The 18,455-nt window shown below is 52.3% G+C and overlaps 1 protein-coding gene across 1 annotated transcript in view; it reads left to right on the top strand.

The window, feature by feature from the left end:
• The window catches only part of LOC119465109 (WD repeat and HMG-box DNA-binding protein 1-like), a 546,382-nt gene that overhangs the window by 267,673 nt on the left and 260,254 nt on the right, over window positions 1-18,455 (top strand). Inside the window, exon 9 of the mRNA XM_037725912.2 lies at window positions 12,422-12,559. Coding sequence (XP_037581840.1) covers window positions 12,422-12,559 — 138 coding nt within the window. The remainder of the gene's footprint in view (window positions 1-12,421; window positions 12,560-18,455) is intronic.

Genomic DNA, 18,455 nt, shown 5'->3' with positions numbered 1-18,455 from the left:
TTCGTCATTTTCAACAGTTCAACATTTGTTCCGACGCAAAAAACCACCCGCCAACTTTTGTGTCCGTATCCCTTTAACTTGGTAGGCCCGCACACTGCTTCGCATAACATCGATTCCCACGGGACGTGGGATCTGCCGGCGTTTTTTGAATCTGCAATGGCTTTCTGATTGCCATTAAACGTGCTTGTACCCGCATGATGTATGGTATGTGATACGCGATAGTTCCCGCTGATAAATGAGAATCGACGACAATTAAAACGGACACCGACCACGAAAGTTTAACAATTTTAAGAAGACGTTTCGGCTCCCGCACGGGAGCCTTGTTCACAATGAAGGTGAAAGCGGAAATAGTCTGGTTATGTAGGCTTTAAGATGTGACGTAAGCAACGTGTGTACACGTGGGGAAAGTTGCCGTCGTTGCGATTAAGTGTGTGTTCGGTGGTCTGAATTGTCAGGGATTCAAGCAAAAGCCGAGAAGTCCAGTTCTTTTCTTTTTCTATTATCTTTGCATTGTCCCAGTCTATTTCATGACGAGTCGCTTCTGCGTGTTCGGCCAGAGCATTTGAAGTTACGTGCTTCTGTGTTACATCATACATGTGCTGCTTGAGTCTTTGCGGAAAATTGCCTGTCTCGCCGACGTAACTTCGATCGCAGTCTGTGTGCATGGGATGCTGCAGACAACACCTGGGAAATTTCTTTTGGTAGCTTGTCTTTTATGTTTACAAGGGAGTCCCTCAACTTTTTTGTAGGAACATGCGCTACTTGTACACTGTAGGGACGTAGAACACGCGCCAAGTGCTCGCTGATCGCAGGGACATACGGTACAGGAGCACGCTTCTTAGGACGCGTGCTATCGGAGCGTGCTGGAAGTGTTAGCTGACGTTCCACGGAGCGCATAAACGAGTCAGGGTAGCCGCTTTTTGAGAGTTCCCCATGCACGTGCTGTATGTCGGCAGATGCGTCTTCTGGTTTTTAGCAGACCCTGTTCGCACGGTTCACAAGCGAGGTGACTACGGACCTCTTGTGGGAGGCAGGGTGAACAGAATTGAAATGTAAATAGCGACCCGTGTGGGTGCTCTTTCTGTGGCGTTATACGTGGGGGGTATTGTCTCCGCTTCCGCTGCCTCACCAGGCGGTCGGAGCTTTCGTGAGGCGGCGAGAGAAGCCCGGTTGACGTGATCGCGGGCCGCGGCCTGTGCCGCTTCGTTTCCCTCGAGCCCCTCATGCCCTGGTACCCACGTGGCGCAGGTGTAAGGGAGCGGAGTGCTTCTTTTCTTCAGAATTTTGACAGCTTCCACCGATATTCGGCCTCTCCTGTAATTGCGTACTGCGGATTGGGAGTCCGTGAAGACTGCGACGGCGTTCGTGCTCGTGGTGGTGGCGAGAGCGATCGCCGCTTCTTCCGCTGTCTCCGAGTTCCGCACCCTGACGGTGGCGGATGCCAGTTCTTTGCCTCCCGAGTCAACCACACTCAGGGCGTAAGCGGTTTTGACCGGGTATTTCGACGCATCTACGTAGCGAGCATCTGGATCGTGCTTGTGGCGTCTTCGGATGGCGTCGACTAGAGTGAGCCGACGTCCCCGATGATGCTCGCGATGCATGTTGCGCGGTAATTTGTCGATGCTCAGGGACTCTCTTATGCATGACGGTATCTTGACCTTGCGGTCCGCGTCGGAGATGTAGCGTTCTCAGTAGCCGAGGCGCGCAAGGACCGATCTGCCCGGCGGCGAGAGCTTCAGCCTCTCGAGTTGGTTGGTCTTCTGAGCTTCCACCAGCTCTTGCTAGGAGTTATGAGCACCCATTTTGAAAAGTCGGGTGGTAGATGCCACTGGTGGTAGACCCATGGCGAGCTTCGTAGCTTTGCGGATGATGACATTGAGCTTGTTGACTTCGCAATTCTTGAGAGCCAGGTACGGGGTTGCGTACGTTATTCTGCTGGTCAGTAGAGCTTGAACGACTCTCAGTGTCTTGCTCCTTGATGCCACTGCGTCTATTGGCTACCCTCCTTACTAGGTGTGCGAGTTTGGAGATTGTCCGTTGGAGCCGTGGGAGCGTGGCGACTCCTGATCCGTCTCGGTGCAGGTGAAAGCCGAGTACTCGAAGTAAGGCGACCTTCGTTATTTGGATACCGTTGAGCGTGACGCGTGGGTTGAGCGTGACGCTCCTGTGGTCAACGGCGGGAGGTGGGAGGGCTACCCCTCCTGCGTGCCTTGAGTACAAGTAGCTCCGATTTCTCAGGTGCGCAGTGGAGGCCGCAGGTATCACATAACATCGCACGATAACATCAACCGCTTCTTGAAGGCAACGTTCTTGCTCTCCGGTGCTCGTTCCTCGCGTCCAGAGCGTAATGTCGTCCGCGTAGAAGGCGTGACGTAGGCCTGGGATGTTTTCGAGAAGCCGGGGGATCTTGAGGAGTGCCACGCTGAATAGGAGGGACGACACGACGGAGCCTTTCAGCGTTCCCCTGTTTGGCAGCTTGAAATCATTACTGCGTAAGTTGGATATCCCCACCGTGGCCGTCCGGCCGGTGAGAAAGTTACGGACATAGCCGTAGGTCTTTGAACCGCAGGCGGTCTCCTCGAGGATTTGTAGTACTGATTTGTGGTTTACATTGTCAAATCCGCCCTTCACGTCGATGGCAAGGACGCACGACTTGTTGTCCTTGCTGAGGTGGTCAATGAGGTCATCCTTTAGGAAAAGAAAGACGGCTTGCGTAGAAAGAAGCTGGCGGAAGCCGAACATGGTGTCTGGATAGTGCCCATTGTCTTCGAGGTGCGATGTCAGCCGGTGGTGGACCATATGCTCAAACAGCTTACCAACGCACGAAGTGAGAGAGATTGGTCTTAGGTTCTCGAGAGCTGTAGACTTGTTGAGCTTTGGTATCTTGAGCACTTCCGAGTGCTTCCACGTGGCTGGCAGCTCTCCTTTGTCCCAGCACTCGTTGTAATACCGGAGGAGAGCCGTCAAGGCCTGTTGGGGCAGCTGTCGTAGGTGCTTGTTCACTATCCTGTCCTTGCCTGGGCTCGTGTTTCTCGTGAGCTTGGAGATGGCTGCTTGGAGCTGTGCTGGTGTGAAGGGCCGGTCCAAGTCAGCGTTGGGTCTGCTTTCATATTTTTTGAGTGGTGGGGTTGTCGCTGGTTGGGAGGGACCGCGGAGCTTGTCGCATAGTTCGCGGAGTAGGTCTTCTTCCGAGCCGTCGTAGTTGTGTGCTAATCGACGGATGTGCTGCCGTTGCTGCGTCTTGGTGGGGCCTTCGTCGAGGAGAGCGCGCAGCAGGTGCCACGTCTTCTTGGTACTGAGCGTCCCCTGAAGCTTATCGCAGAAGGCACCCCAGTTGTGTTTCGCTAGCTCTTCAGCATATTCCTGCGACTGTTCTCTAAATAGGGCGATTCTTTTCTTGAGTCGCGTGTTGAGTTTCTGCCTCTTCCATCTGTTGAGTAGGAGTGGTGGAAATCCTGTTGCGTGAGGCCGCTGGATCTTCCGATGGCGTGGGTGACTGCGGTTAGGTTCCATTTCGATAAGTCGAGTCCGACTTGTGGCCTGTAGACAAGTCGTCGGTTGGGAAAGGCGGCATCTTCTGGTTGCGTTGTTTTGACGGTTGCAGTGTGGTCTTAGGGTCTTGTTTCGGCATTTCGTTTTGGCGCTTTTATGGGTTCCGAGGCTTTTCTCTTGCGTCCGACTTGAGCGATTCAATGTGTTTCTATTGTTTTCCAGCTGTTAGCATCGTAGGGCCGTGCCGACGTCGTTGCGGAATTTTCGTCCGTCCCATCGGTTTGCATTCTTGTCGGTTCCTCTTGTAGCTGGGTAGCCATCTGTTTTCCTCGAAAGTGTAGGCGGCGGAGACCAGGTGGTGTTTTCCTCGACGCTTTCTTCGTCGAGTACGAAGCTATCGAAAATACCCGCAAATAGCATGCTTCTACCTGCTTCAGCACATTGTCTTAAAAGTGAGGCTGAAAACCCCAGATAACCAAAATCATATGCAACTGGAGCAGGCGCTACGGTTCCTTTCCTGGAAATAAAAGCCAGCATCCCAGTCTGTTAAGCTATTCATGTACTTAACCTATATTAAACCAATCTTAGCGCATGCTAATTGGAGCCATTTCAAACTAGATTATTTGACGAAAATGAGAAAGTGCAAGTAAAGCGCCAGGGTACAATCTAATCTGGTATTCCCGAACCGATTGTATTCGCAAAACTTTATGCCTCCCTGAATTGCCTGCGTTAACCCAATGCTGTAAACAGGGGAAGCTGATTCCCTTTCTTGTTGTTGAAAGGCTGCTCGAATTTCGATAACAGATTACACATGTTCTAAGGGGAAGCGAGGGGCACTGACAATATCTCAAAGCTTATGTATGAGCTTTCACCTAGAACGAGAATGGAATAAAGATATTTACCTTTGCAAGCCTCAGAATCCAAACATGCCAAATTTTTTGAGGATACCACATTGAATTTTAAAATATAGACAATAGAAAGTGTGATACACCAGAAGAAAATTATAGGTCAGAAAAATGAGAAAAAAAATCTCTTTAAATAATGCTTCTAAAACAATTTGACAATGTTGTTTATTACCAGTCAAAGCGTTAAATATGCTATTGTAGAACATTCATTACGATATATAGTTTGCACGTTCGCTTTCCGAGCTTGATAAGCAGTCGCGTCTCTCAGCAGAAGTAACAGAACCTTGAAATGATATAATTCATTAGGGAAAATGCGCATGAAAGCTGAAGCCAACCGACTGCAACTAAATGGTCGCGCGTATATATAGCGTTACGTATTGACCGTAGTATTTGTCCGTAGTTGCATATTCCTTAAATTGCTCCGTCCGTAAAAGCATACCGCGCTACAAATGTGGCGTTTTCGTATATCGCGAGTAGCTTGTACAACTAGAAAATTGGGACGACATCCGAAGGCCATGTCTTCCCGTGAGGGACACCTCGTAGTATTTACCAACTCGCAGCGCGTGTGAATAACGGAAAATCACGCAAAATTACGTACTATCAGCACCAGGAGCCAACGTAAAAAAGCGTCGCGTGATTAGCAACGTAGCGTGTCAACAAACGCATAGAAATCACAGAACCTAATCTATCCTACGACTTTTTATCGGCACTGTACGTACCGACTGCACAATCCAAGGCTCCACTCAATTAGTTACACTTGAAGCGGCAGCAGCATCGGCGTAGCATGTTAATTACGTAGACGCTCGCGTTTGCTCTAGGAACGAGCCGCTGGCACGCACCTGCACGGGATAGCGTTCCGAGACAGATAAAAAAAATGTCGCAGTTTCGCCGGAAAGGCGAAGAATCAGTTGCGATAGCAAATTAGTAGAGAGCTATTCGGAGTAGGGATAGTAGTTTTATCGGCTGCATAAGCTTGGACACATTCGCTTACTAACTGAATTAACAAGCGTGGTGTCAGCGCGCACAAGCAAACATGAATATATCATACTCAATGACCGCAGACGACTGTCAAAACGCTGGCAGCAAGCGCAGCCGCCGCAGCGAGCGAAGGTTCGTGCGGTCTATCGCTTCAACGGAAACTGAGCGGCGAATGCACAGCGCATGCAAAGGTTAGAGTCGTGTGGAGATCGCTTTTAAGAGACTGTGCGGACGACCGCCACAGCCGGGCAAAGTACAAACGAAGTTGTTGGCAGAGTAGAAGCTGCCCCCCCCCCTCTTTCCCGCGCTGCCTTCCCGCTTTCTTGCTTTCGCGTGTAAGATTGAGTGGCCAGTTGTCCTTGCGCCCGGTTGCAAGATAATCATTTGGTGCCGCAGCACAGCGTCGCTCCGCCTCCCTCCCTCCCATACCCCCACGGCCTTTCGCGCGACTAAGGTCGCGTTTGCTTTCCGCCGTGCGTTTGCTATCCGTGATTGCGCGCGTCCCCCGCGCGCTTTCACTCGCGCATACGGCGTGCGGCGACGATTTTATCGCCCTTGGACTTTATAGGGAAGCTCATGGCGACGGCGACGGCAGAAATCCGGTTGAAGTGTCCATTGCTATAGCAATAAAAATGCTAGGCTAAGTGATCGGTTGTCGGTTTTTCCTCTCCCGCGAGAGCCTGATACTTTACCGGTCTACGTGGTCGCTGGTCGCCACAGTTTGGTGACCTCGGACGTGATACTGCCATACGCTCCTGTGGTAGAGACGACCATAGACCAGACCAACGCTATGAGAGCTAAAGGCCAGAACCCTTCCGACGAACGCGGTGAGCCTTCCTGTTCGGCCATCGCCGTCCGCCTCCCACAATACTGGGATCAGCATCCCTCGGCGTGGTTTCTTCAGGCCGAATCGCAATTTCACATCGCTGGTATCCGCTCTCAAGCCTCAAAGTCTCATTACACCGTTGCAGCGCTCTCGACCGCCGCCATTGACGAAGTAGCAGATTTGTTGAACGCCCACTTGTCTACCGCCGCCTATGACGATCTCAAGGCAGCCCCGCTACAGCGCACAGCAGCTTCACAGCGTTCTCGCATCCAGCAGCTTCTGTCCGCTGAAGTACTTGGCGACCGATGCCCTAGTCATTCTTTAACGAATGAGGCAGCTGCTCGGACACAACGCGAGATCCATCGACGACACACTGTTGCGCGAATTGTTTTTGCAACGACTCCCGGCTAACGTGCAGATGGTCCTGGCGACAGCCTCCACGATGGACCTTACCGTACTTGCCGCTTTGGCCGACGAAGTCACGGAAGTAGCCACCCCAACCATGGCAGCCGCGACCCCGTCTCCGGGTGACAATACAACTTCCCTGCAAAGCCTTCCCTGTTCTTCAGCAGCGCAATATCCGCTCGACTGCTTATGTGCGCGCCTGGAACGCATCATCTGTGCAGCAGAACATCGCCGCACGTCAACTCGTCGCCCACGCAGCCGTAGTTCCAGCAAATCAAGACACACAGGCACCCGCGATGAAACATCAACTACAACGTCTGGCGTTTGCTACTACCACCGCCATTTTGGAAACGACGCTCGTCACTGTCGGCGTCCCTGCGCTTGGCAGGGAAACAGGCCGGCCGACCTCTAACGGCGACGAGTGGTCCGGCCCAAGACACAAGTCGCCTTTTCTACGTGATGGACATAGTTGCGGGACAACGGTTCTTAGTCGAGACAAAAGATGACGTCAGTATTCTCCCCGCCCACCACTCCGACCGAAAAGGGACACGTGTGTCGTTTTAGCAAGCCGTCAACGGCACCAGGATTCCAGTTTTCTCGTCACGCTCCGTCATGCTAAAGCTTGGCCTTCGAAGAGCGTTCCGCTGGGTTTTCCTGGTTGCAGACGTCCGTCTTGCAGTCAATGCAGCAGGCTTGTTGCAGAACTACGGACTCCTTGTCGACGTTCAACGACGCCGTCCCATCGACTCCGTGACACAGCTATCCGTTCCCGGCGTCTTATCTTCAGACACATCGCCGATCGCGCCTATTTCTGCCATGATGGACGAAGCTTTCGCCGCGCTCCTACGCGAGTTTCCCACCTTGACGTGCCTGCCTGACTGGACGCAACCGGTGCAACATGACGTGTGCCATCACATCGTCACCTCCGGCCCACCAGTCTACTTCCGACCCCGGCGTTTGTCCCCGGAGAAACTCAAGATCGCTCGCGCGGAGTTCGAACACATGCTGCAACTTGGCATCATCCGCCCTTCGTCCTGGGCATCACCCCTTCACATGGTGCCTAAGAAGACGGGAGACTGGCGCCCATACCATGATTACCGGGCACTAAACAACGTTACAGATCCTGATCGCTACCCTCTCCCGAACATTCAGGATTTCACGGTAGCATTGCACGGTGCGACGATCTTTTCTATGATCGATCTCCTTCGCACCTATCATCAACTACCGGTCGCTGAAGAAGACATTCCCAAGACCACCATCACGACACCCTTCGGTCTTTTTGAATTTCTCCGCATGCCTTTCGGCTTGCGGAACGCGGGCCGAAAGCGTTTCATTGATTCCGTCACCCGAGGCCTGCCTTTGTTTTTGCATATATTGACGACCTTCTCGTCCCAAGCTCTTCCGCAGAAGAACATCTTCGCCACTTGCGGTTGTTGTTTTCACGCCTTGACAGTTACGGAATTGTCATCAACGCCGCCAAGAGCGAATTCGGTCAACCCGAACTGGAGTTCCTCGGTCATGTCGTCGACGCTAACGGCATTCGACCACTGCCGTCCGAGATTCGCGTTATCGAAGACCTTCCCCGACCGACCACACTCACCAAGCGCCGCCAATTTCTCGGATTCGTCATTTCTCGCCGGAGAAGTGGGTTCTACATTTTCCTCTCGTCTTACTTGGCATCAGAGCCCCACTCAAGAGCGACCTAGGTTGCTCCTGGGCTGAGCTCGTCTACGGCACTCACCTACGCCTTCCATGCGATTTCTTTGTCGCCACCAGCAAAACACCTATGCCATCACCTGCCGACTACGTTACCGAACTGCAAGCTTTCTTCAGCCAGATGCGCCCCGTGCCCACACGTTCGCAAGAAGCAAGGGCTCCGTACGTTTCTCCCGCACTCACCTCTGCTACCAACGTTTTTATGCGTAACTTTGCTGTGCGGAAGCCCCTTTGCAGCCACACTACTCCGGCCCATATTGATTTCCCGAGCGTCGTCCGACGATTTTTGTTGTGAATGTTAACGACCCATCAGACATAATTGCCCTGGAACGCCTCAAACCCGCCTACATTGAAGCACCCGTGCCATCGGCTTCACCAATGCGCGACGCAACTCTGCTGCATCCATCGACGCCGCTTCCGTCCGTGACGCACAAGACAAACGTCAAGACACGCCGCGTCACGTGGACTTTTCATCGTTCGCGAACTTTCCTCCTTTCTAGGGGGGAAGCCCTCTGTAGCGGCATAGCCTCCTATATATAGGAGGCTATGGTAGCGGCGGCAGCATCGGCGTCGCATGTTAATTACCTAGACGCTCGCGTCAGCACGAGGCACGGGCGGCTGGCTCGCACCTGCACGGGCTAGCGTTCCGAGACAGATTTAAAAAAGTCGCAGTTTCTCCCGAAAGGCGAAGCATCAATTGCGACAGCAAATTAGTAGAGAGCTATTCGGAGTAGGGATAGTAGTTTTATCGGCTGCATAAACTTGGACACATCCGCTTACTAACTGAATTAACAAGCGTGGTGTCAGCGCGCACAAGCAAACATGAGTAGATCACACTGAATGACCGCAGACAAGGACTGTCAAAACGCTGGCAGCAGTCGCAGCGGGCAAGGTTTGTGCGGTCTATTGCTGCAAAGGAAACTGAGCGGCGGATGCACAGCACATACAAAGGTCAGAGCCGTGTGGAGATAAGAGACCGTGCGGGCGACGGCCACAGCCGGGCAAAGTACGAACGGAGTTGTTGGCAGAGTAGAAGCTGCGCCCCCCCCCCCCCCCCGTTCTCCCTCCCGCGCTGCCTTACCGCTTTGTTGCTTTCGCGTGGGAGATAGTGGCAAGTTCCCCTTACGCCCGATTGCAAGATAGGCCTTTGGTGCCGGAGCACAGCGTCGCTCCGCCTCCCTCCCTCCCATACCCCCACGGCCTTTCGCGCGATGGTCGCGTCTGCTTTCGGCCGTGCGTTCGCTCTCCGTGATAGCGCGCGCGTCCCCCCCCCCCCCCCCCCCCCCACCCCGCGCGCTTTCGCTCGCGCGTACGGTGCGCGGCGACGCTTTTATCGCCCTTGGAATCTATACGGAACCTCACGGCGACGGCGACACCGACGGCAGAAAGCCGGTTTAAGTGTCCATATAATTGCTATCTATGAAAGCCATGTAGAGCGGTTGATTGTACTCCGCAGATTTCTCGATTACCTGATTTATGACATGGATATGATCCATCGTAGAATATCCCTTCCTGAAGCCAGCCTGTTCTCTTGGTTGGCTGAAGTGTTGCCCTGATTCTATTGGAAATTATCTTGGTGAATATTTTATACAATACTGAAAGCAAGCTAATGGGTCTATAATTCTTCAGTTCTTTAACGTCTCCCTTCTTATGGATTAGTATAATGTTGGCGTTCTTCCAGCTCTCTGGTACAGATGAAGTTGTGAGGCATTGCGTATAAAGGGCCGCAAGTTTTTCAAGCCTGATATCTCCTCCATCTTTGATTAAATTTACTGTTATTCCATCTTCTCCAGCAGCTTTTTCCCTGGTCGTGTCTTTCAAGGCCCTTCTAACTTCAGCACTAGTTATAGAAGGGGCCTCTGTATCCGTTTCATCACTATTTTGAATGAATTTGAACTATTATGAAAAGGCATTTGATTCAGTAGAGATACCAGCAGTCATAGAGGCATTGCGTAATCAAGGAGTACACGAGGCATACGTGAGTATCTGAGCAAACATCTACAAGGATTCCACAGCTACCTTGGTTCTCCACAAGAAAAGTAGAAAGTTGCCTATCAAGAAAGGGGTCAGGCAAGGAGACACAAGCTCTCCAATGCTATTCACTGCATGCTTAGAAGTATTCAAGCTCTTAGACTGGGAAGGCTTAGGAGTGAGGATCAACGGCGAATATCTCAGCAACCTTCGGTTTGCAGATGACATTGTCCTATTCAGCAACAATGCAGACGAATTACAACAAATGATTGAGGACCTTAATCGAGAAAGTGTAAGAATTGGGTTCAAGATGAATATGCAGAAGACAAAGATAATGTTCAATAGCCTAGCAAGGGAACAAGAATTCAGGATCGCCAGTCAGCCTCTAGAGTCTGTAAAGGAGTACGTTTATCTAGGTCAATTACTCACAGGGTACCCTGATCACGAGAAAGAAATTTACAGAAGAATAAAATTGGGTTGGAGTGCATACGGCAGGCACTACCAAATCCTGACTGGGACCTTACCACTGTCGTTGAAAAGAAAAGTTTACAATCATTGCATTCTACCGGTGCTAACATATGGGGCAGAAACTTGGAGGTTAACAAAGAAGCTCGAGAACAAGTTAAAGACCGCACAGAGAGCGATGGAACGAAAAATGTTAGGACTAACGTTTAGAGACAGGAAGAGAGCGGTGTGGATCAGAGAACAAACGGGGATAGCCGATATTCTAGTTGACATTAAGCGGAAGAAATGGAGCTGGGCAGGCCATGTAATGCGTAGGATGGATAACCGGTGGACCATTAGGGTTACAGAATGGATACCAAGAGAAGGGAAGCGCTGTCGAGGTCGGCAGAAAACGAGATGGGATAATGAAGTTAGGAAATTTGCAGGCGCAAGTTGGAATACGCTAGCGCAAGACAGGGGTAATTGGAGATCGCAGGGAGAGGCCTTCGTCCTGCAGTGGACATAAAATATAGGCTGATGATGATGATGATAATTGCTATCGCAATAAAATGCTACGCTAAGTGATCGGTTGTCAGTTTTTCCTCTCCCGCGAGAGCCCGAGACTTTACCGGTCTACTTGGTCGCTCGTCGCCACTGCTTGGTCGCTACTACTTGGTCACTGCTTGGTCGCCAGTAATTGGTCACTACTTGGTCGCTCGTCGCTGCTCGAGGCATTTATAGACAAAAAAGTATCTATAAACGTTGTGTTGAGCGACCGACGCCATTTTCCAAAACAGACCGCGAAATAGCTTTCGGCGCAATTTCGACGGAAAATCGCAGAGTCGGCATTGCGACTGCCATTTTCGTCGCATGCCAGGAAAATCGCACGTTCGGTGCGATGAAAATTGCATCATGTGAAACGGCCTGTACACGGGGGCGAGGCGACGGCGAGAGAGAGAGGGGGGGTGCGTTGTGCTCCGTCGGCTGCTGCTCGCAGCGCGGCCGCGCCGTATCTTCAAAGCGATCTGCGACGGGGACAAAGTGCATGCACCGAGTGCCTGTAGCTTCGTATGCGCTATGCTTTCGACGTTTAGTTCGCGTTGAAGCGAGACGAGAGAGAGCGCGAAGGACAAGTCGCCCGCTGCTGCTGGTGCGCTTTCTCACTCCGTCTTTTTCACAGCGAGTTTCCGCGGTCATCGAGCGAGATGTGGTGATGTTTACCTGTGCGCACGTGACATCGTGCTTGTCGATTTAGTTAGTAAGCGCATGTTTATAACTATACGGCCAATTAAACTACTATTCTTGCTTCGTAAAGCTCTCTACTAATTTTCTATCGCAATCGATACTTCGCCTTGTGGGGGAAACTGCGACTTTTTTGGTGTTACTGCAGCGCAGTGAACGCATCAGTCCCAGTAAACGACAGGGTCTGGATGCTCTGCGCTCTTTAACGAAGTGTTCATACTGCGAGTTTGCCGTTCGTCCTTCTAGCTGGACTGCGAATGTCTGTGTACGCTGAATGAAATATATTTTTCTATGACTGGCGAAAGAAACGTACGCTTTCGCATGCTTTATAACTAACGGCGAATCGATAGAACTAACGGCTCCTCGCCATTTAAGTACTGATTAAGCTTCCTGCGGCTAAGCATAAGTGTTTGCATTTGAAAGCCTTTGGTTACGTGCGCAGGTTGAACACGCTATGGCCAGCCGTCGCGTGGAGGCCCTCCTTCGTGAAAGGTGCGATGGCCAGCGTACCTGCCGCGCCCGGCAGGGCTACGCCATTGCTTGTCAAAACAGAGACAAACTGCTGCTCCAGAGGTTTGAGGTAAGCGTAAACCGATCCTATGGAAACCAGCGCATTTCGCGAAAAACGCCTAAAATAAATGCCTACACGGAAAGCTTAAAAATTGCTGGTGCGTCTGCCAAACTCTTGCACGTAACTACCTTTGTGGGAGACGTGTAGAATTCCCATTCTACACGTGAAACCGGCATTTAGTCATTGTGTAGTTTAGCTGAAAGCAGTGAAGAAGGCCCTGTGGGGACATTACTCACTTTCAAGGCAACACGCAAGACGACTTCCCCGTGCTGGGTTCTTGTTTAGCCATCTCTAATTCTGAAATAGTGATGGAGGGCTTCAAGTATTTCCTTCTCCGTATTGTCAAAACAGGAATCAATGACAAAATGTATCCTCAAAGCCATTTTCTCCTTGTATAATTTGTCCTATCAAGGTTCGATAGTATTCGATAAAAGCTTTCTGAATTTGTTTGTGGTGCTGCGTAACTTCTTCTCGGTATCGAATTTCTTTTATTTCGCTACGTACAGCGTACCATTTTTCGTCACTTAGCGCTCGTTTCGTAGGCGCTTCTCCAAACCATAATCGCTCATCAGGCGCGCGAATGACGGCGCCGTGATACGTATCCTTATCTATACCCCGTTGCATACATAGCAGTAAACGCTGTAGAAGCTACGCGAACCTCTTGCGTAGCTTCCACAGCCTTGACTGCTATGTATGGTAAGAATATTGTCACGTAGTAGTGACGCTGAAGTAAACAGTCGTAAAACTGTGTCTGAAGAAACTGATTCTTTATTGGGCGAACCTGTGCCCACAAAAGCAAGCTACACTCAAAGCACAACGAAAGCGGCGAACACAGTCGGCGGTCGTCGAAAATCTGATCAGCGGCGAAACGCGTCGGCTTTTATACCTGAGTCATCGAAGGCTCCAGATTAATCCCTGACGCCCGCCTGTCTTCCAAAAGTTCTAGACAATTCGCCTCAGTCATGCAATCAGATAACAGAAGCGTCGGTGAAAACAGGCAATGGAAAGAAGCATCGATAACGTTCTAGAAACTTCCGATACAGGCGCGTCCTGCGCCGAGCGATAACGTTTAACATTTGTTAGCCGGTGGAAAGCGGCCACCGGTGAAAGATAAACATGTATACGTGTCAATACCCTCCCCTTAAAAAGCATCGTCCCGATGCTACAAACAAATGTGAAAGCGTAAACAAAACCACAGGTAATAAAGAAAAAAAATAAAGTAACAAAGTACCTAAGTTCGTCAGCGGGCGTAGAAAGGCTTAAGACGCACCACATGGATGACTTCGGGTCGTGCACGGCGCCGCTGTGATTGCGAAATGCCGTCTGGCACGACCTCATAGTCCAGTGCACCAATACGTCGGATGATCTTATATGGTCCGAAATAGCGACGTAAGAGTTTCTCGCTAAGTCCTCGTCGGCGTATCGGAGTCCAGACCCAAACACGGTCTCCGGGCTGGTACTCGACGTAGCGTCGTCGAAGATTCTAGTGTCGGCTGTCGGTTCTCTGCTGGTTCTTGATGCGCAGGCGGGCGAGCTGTCGACCTTCTTCGGCACGCTGCAAATAGGTGGCAACGTCGAGATTTTCTTCGTCAGCGACGTCTGGTAGCATGGCGTCAAGCGTCGTTGCCGGGTTCCTTCCGTAGACCAGGTTGAACGGCGCCACGTGCGTCGTTTCTTGCACGGCCGTGTTATATGCGAAGGTCACGTACGGAAGGATGGCATCCCACGTCTTGTGTTCGACGTCGACGTACATTGCCAGCATGTCGGCAATGGTCTTATTTAGGCGCTCGGTGAGGCCATTCGTCTGCGGGTGGTAGGCGGTGGTGCGGCGATGGCTTGTCTGGCTGTATCGCAGGATGGCTTGAGTTAGTTCAGCCGTGAAGGCCGTACCTCTGTCGGTGATGAGGACTTCCGGGGCACCGTGACGCAGGAGGATGTTCTCAACGAAGAATCGGGCTACCTCGTCGGCACTGCCTTTGGGCAAGGCTTTTGTTTCGGCGTAGCGGGTGAGGTAGTCCGTAGCTACGATGATCCATTTATTCCCGGACGTCGACGTCGGAAAAGGCCCCAGTAAGTCCATCCCGATCTGCTGGAATGGTCGGCGAGGTGGCTCGATCGGCTGTAGAAGCCCGGCTGGCCTTGTCGGCGGTGTTTTGCGTCGCTGACAGTCTCGGCATGTCCTTACGTAATGGGCGACGTCAGCAGAGAGGCGAGGCCAGTAGTATTTTTCTTGTATCCTCGCGAGAGTGCGGGAAAAACCGAGATGTCCAGCCGTTGGGTCGTCATGGAGAGCTTGCAGAACCTCTGGACGCAATGCTGAGGGTACCACGAGGAGGTAGTTGGCTCGGAGAGGCGAGAAGTTCTTCTTTAGGAGAATGTCGTTTTGCAAGAAGAACGACGCCAATCCTCGCCTGAACGCCTTCGGCACAATGACGGTCTTGCCTTCCAGGTAGTCTACAAGGCTCCTTAGTTCCGGGTCGGCTCGCTGTTCGGCGAATTCGTCGGCACTGATGGGTCCCAAGAAAGTGTCGTCATCCTGGTCGTCTTGTGGCGGCTGTTCGACGGGGGCGCGAGACAAACAATCGGCGTCAGCGTGCTTTCGCCCGGATTTGTAAACGACGGTGATGTCGAATGCTTGAAGTCTCAGGCTCCATCGTGCGAGGCGACCTGAAGGATCCTTCAAGTTAGCTAGCCAACACAAGGCGTGGTGGTCGCTCACAACTTTAAAGGGTCTGCCTTAGAGGTAGGGGCGAAACTTTGATGTAGCCCAGATGATGGCGAGGCACTCCTTTTCTGTTGTGGAATAATTTGCTTCCGCCTTCGATAGCGACCGGCTAGCGTAACTTACAACCCTTTCTAGTCCGTCAGTCCTCTGCACAAGCACGGCACCGAGTCCTACGCTGCTTGCGTCGGTGTGGACTTCGGTATCGGCGTTTTTGTCGAAATGCGCAAGTATTGGCGGCGATTGCAGACGTCGCTTCAGTTCTTCGAATGCTTCGACTTGCGGCGTCTCCCACTTGAACTCGACGTCGGCCTTCGTGAGATACGTCAGTGGCTCAGCGATCCGTGAAAAATTCTTGACGAAGAGCCTGTAATAGGCGCACAGTCCAAGAAATCTACGCACTGCCTTCTTGTCAGCGGGCGGAGGAAAGTTGGAGATGGCCGCAGTTTTCTGAGGGTCGGGGCGCACTCCAGACTTGATGACGTGGCCCAAAAACAAGAGCTCCTCATATGCGAAGCGGCACTTTTCGGGCTTTAACGTGAGTCCGGAGGTTTTGATTGCTTGAAGAACTGTTTCAAGGCGCCGCAGGTGTTCTTCGAAGCTTGAAGCAAACACAACGACGTCGTCCAAATAGACGAGGCAAGTCTGCCACTTCAAGCCTGCCAGTACTGTATCCATGACGCGTTGGAAAGTCGCAGGTGCCGAGCAAAGACCAAACGGCATGACCTTGAACTCGAACAGTCCGTCTGGTGTTATAAAGGCAGTCTTCTCCCGGTCCCTCTCGTCGACTTCGATTTGCCAGTAGCCAGTTTTGAGGTCCATCGACGAGAAATACTTTGCGTTGTAGAGCCGATCCAAGGCGTCGTCAATCCGTGGGAGGGGGTATACGTCCTTCTTCGTGATCTTGTTGAGGCGACGATAATCGACGCAGAAACGTAGGGTTCCATCCTTCTTCTTCACTAACACCACGGGGGACGCCCACGGACTCTTGGACGGCTGGATGATGTCGTCGCGTAGCATTTCGTCGACTTGTTGCCTTATGGCCTAGCGTTCGCGCGCCGAAACTCGGTACGGGCTCTGACGGAGTGGGCGGACATATTCGTCGGTTATAATGCGGTGCTTGGCGACGGGGGTTTGTCGAACTTTTGACGACGACGAGAAGCAGTCCTTGTATTGCAGGAGCAGAGCTTTTAGCTGTTCTTTCTTATGATTGGGAAGGTTCTGATTAACGTCGAAAGTTGGTTCAGGTACTACAGTCGTCGTTGAAGGTGCGCTAGAATCCGTGAAGGCGAAAGCACTGCTGGCTTGTACTATTTCGTCGATGTAGGCGACCGTGGTGCCTTTGTTAATGTGCTTGTATTCGTGGCTGAAGTTTGTGAGCATCACTCTTGCTTTCCCTTCACATAGCTCAGCTATGCCTCTAGCGACGCAAATTTCACGGTCGAGCAGTAAGTGATGATCGCCCTCGATGACGCCCTCCATGTCTGCAGACACTTCGGTACCGACGGAAATCATTACACTTGAGCGAGGCGGAACGGTGACTTGTTCTTCAAGCACATTCAAGGCATGGTAACTGATGCTTGTATCCGGCGGAATCGCTTTGTGTGTTGAAAGCGTTATCGACTTGGACCTTAAGTCGATGACTGCACCGTGTTGGTTTAGAAAGTCCATGCCTAGGATGACATCCCTGGAGCATTGCTGAAGGATTACGAAGCTCGCTGGGTAAGTGCGGTTGTTAACCGTGACTCGTGCTGTGCAGATTCCAGCCGGCGATATGAGGTGGCCTCCCGCTGTCCGGATATCGGGTCCTTTCCAGGCCGTTTTCACCTTCTTCAACTTGGCGGCGAACGGGCCACTGAAGACGGAATAGTCGGCTCCAGTGTCGACGAGAGCGGTGACGTTGTGACCATCGATTAGCACGTCTAGGTCGGTAGACCGTCGTATGGCGTTACGGTTAAGTCGTGGCGTCGGATCACGGCTGCGTCGGCTTGCTCCGCTGCTGCTACGTCGCGTCGGTAGGTCTTCTTTCGGCGGCGAAGTGCTGTCGTCAAGGCTCTTTCCAGGCGGCGTGCTGATATCTCGTCGTGATGATTCGCGAATATTCTTCGATGACGGCGGAGGATCTTCGGCATTGCGTCGTACAGCAACCGCACCTCCATCGGTTGCTGCTTTTAGTTTCCCGGATAGGGGCTCATGGACCGGCCCCTGGCTGGGCCAGTGTATGGTCGGCGCTGCGGTGACAGGTAGCGTCCTGGTGACGGCGAGCGTGAGGGTCGTCGTGGTTGCCACTGGGCTCCGGCGAGGTAGTCGGCGATGTCACGTGGCCGCTCGCCAAGCTGTGGACGTGGCGCATTGACGGCGAATCCTCGTAGGCCCATTTCGCGGTATGGGCATCGGCGGTAGACATGACCTGCTTCCCCGCAGTGATAGCAGAGCGGGCGGTTGTCGGGGGCGCGCCAAATGTCTGTCTTCCGCTGGTAGCTGCGCTGGGCGACGGGCGGGCGTGCTGGCGGCGGCGGCGGTGGACGACGGAACTGCGGCGTTACAGGGCCCTGGCGCGAGCGCGGAGGGGGGCCTTGACGACGGGCGACGGCGGCGTTGGTCATCGCTTGCGGCTGTGGTTGAGGCGATGCCGGAACTTCTGGCACTTCCAGTGATCGCTGAACCTCTTCTTTAACTATGTCAGCGATTGAAGTCACCTGAGGTTGCAATCTTGGGAATAATTTCTGTAGTTCTTCCCGTACAACCGCTCTGATCGTCTCGTGCAGGTCGTCGGCGCCTAGAGCTTGACCTTCGGCGTAGTTTGTCAACGCACGGCGGTTGTATTGCCTGGCTCGCATTTCAAGCGTCTTCTCGATCGTTGTCGCCTCCGAAACAAATTCTGCCACAGTCCTGGGCGGGTTGCGCATCGATCCGGGGAATAGATGCTCTTTGACGCCCCGCATCAAGAACCTAACTTTCTTTTCTTCAGACATGTCGGGGTCGGCGTGGCGGAAGAGGCGAGTCATCTCCTCCGTGAAGATCGCGATGCTCTCGTTCGGCAATTGAACTCTGGTTTCCAGGAGAACTTCAGCCCTTTCTTTTCGTACGACACTCGTGAAGGTCCTCACGAAGTTCTCGCGAAATAGGTCCCAAGTCACCAGGGTGGTCTCTCTGTGTCATCCAACGAAAAATAGACATGGC

This window comes from Dermacentor silvarum, chromosome 9, assembly GCF_013339745.2.
Source record: "Dermacentor silvarum isolate Dsil-2018 chromosome 9, BIME_Dsil_1.4, whole genome shotgun sequence".
NCBI classification, from domain to species: domain Eukaryota; kingdom Metazoa; phylum Arthropoda; class Arachnida; order Ixodida; family Ixodidae; genus Dermacentor; species Dermacentor silvarum.
Note: the sequence above shows the minus strand (reverse complement) of the source record. Positions and strands in the feature narration are given on the sequence as shown.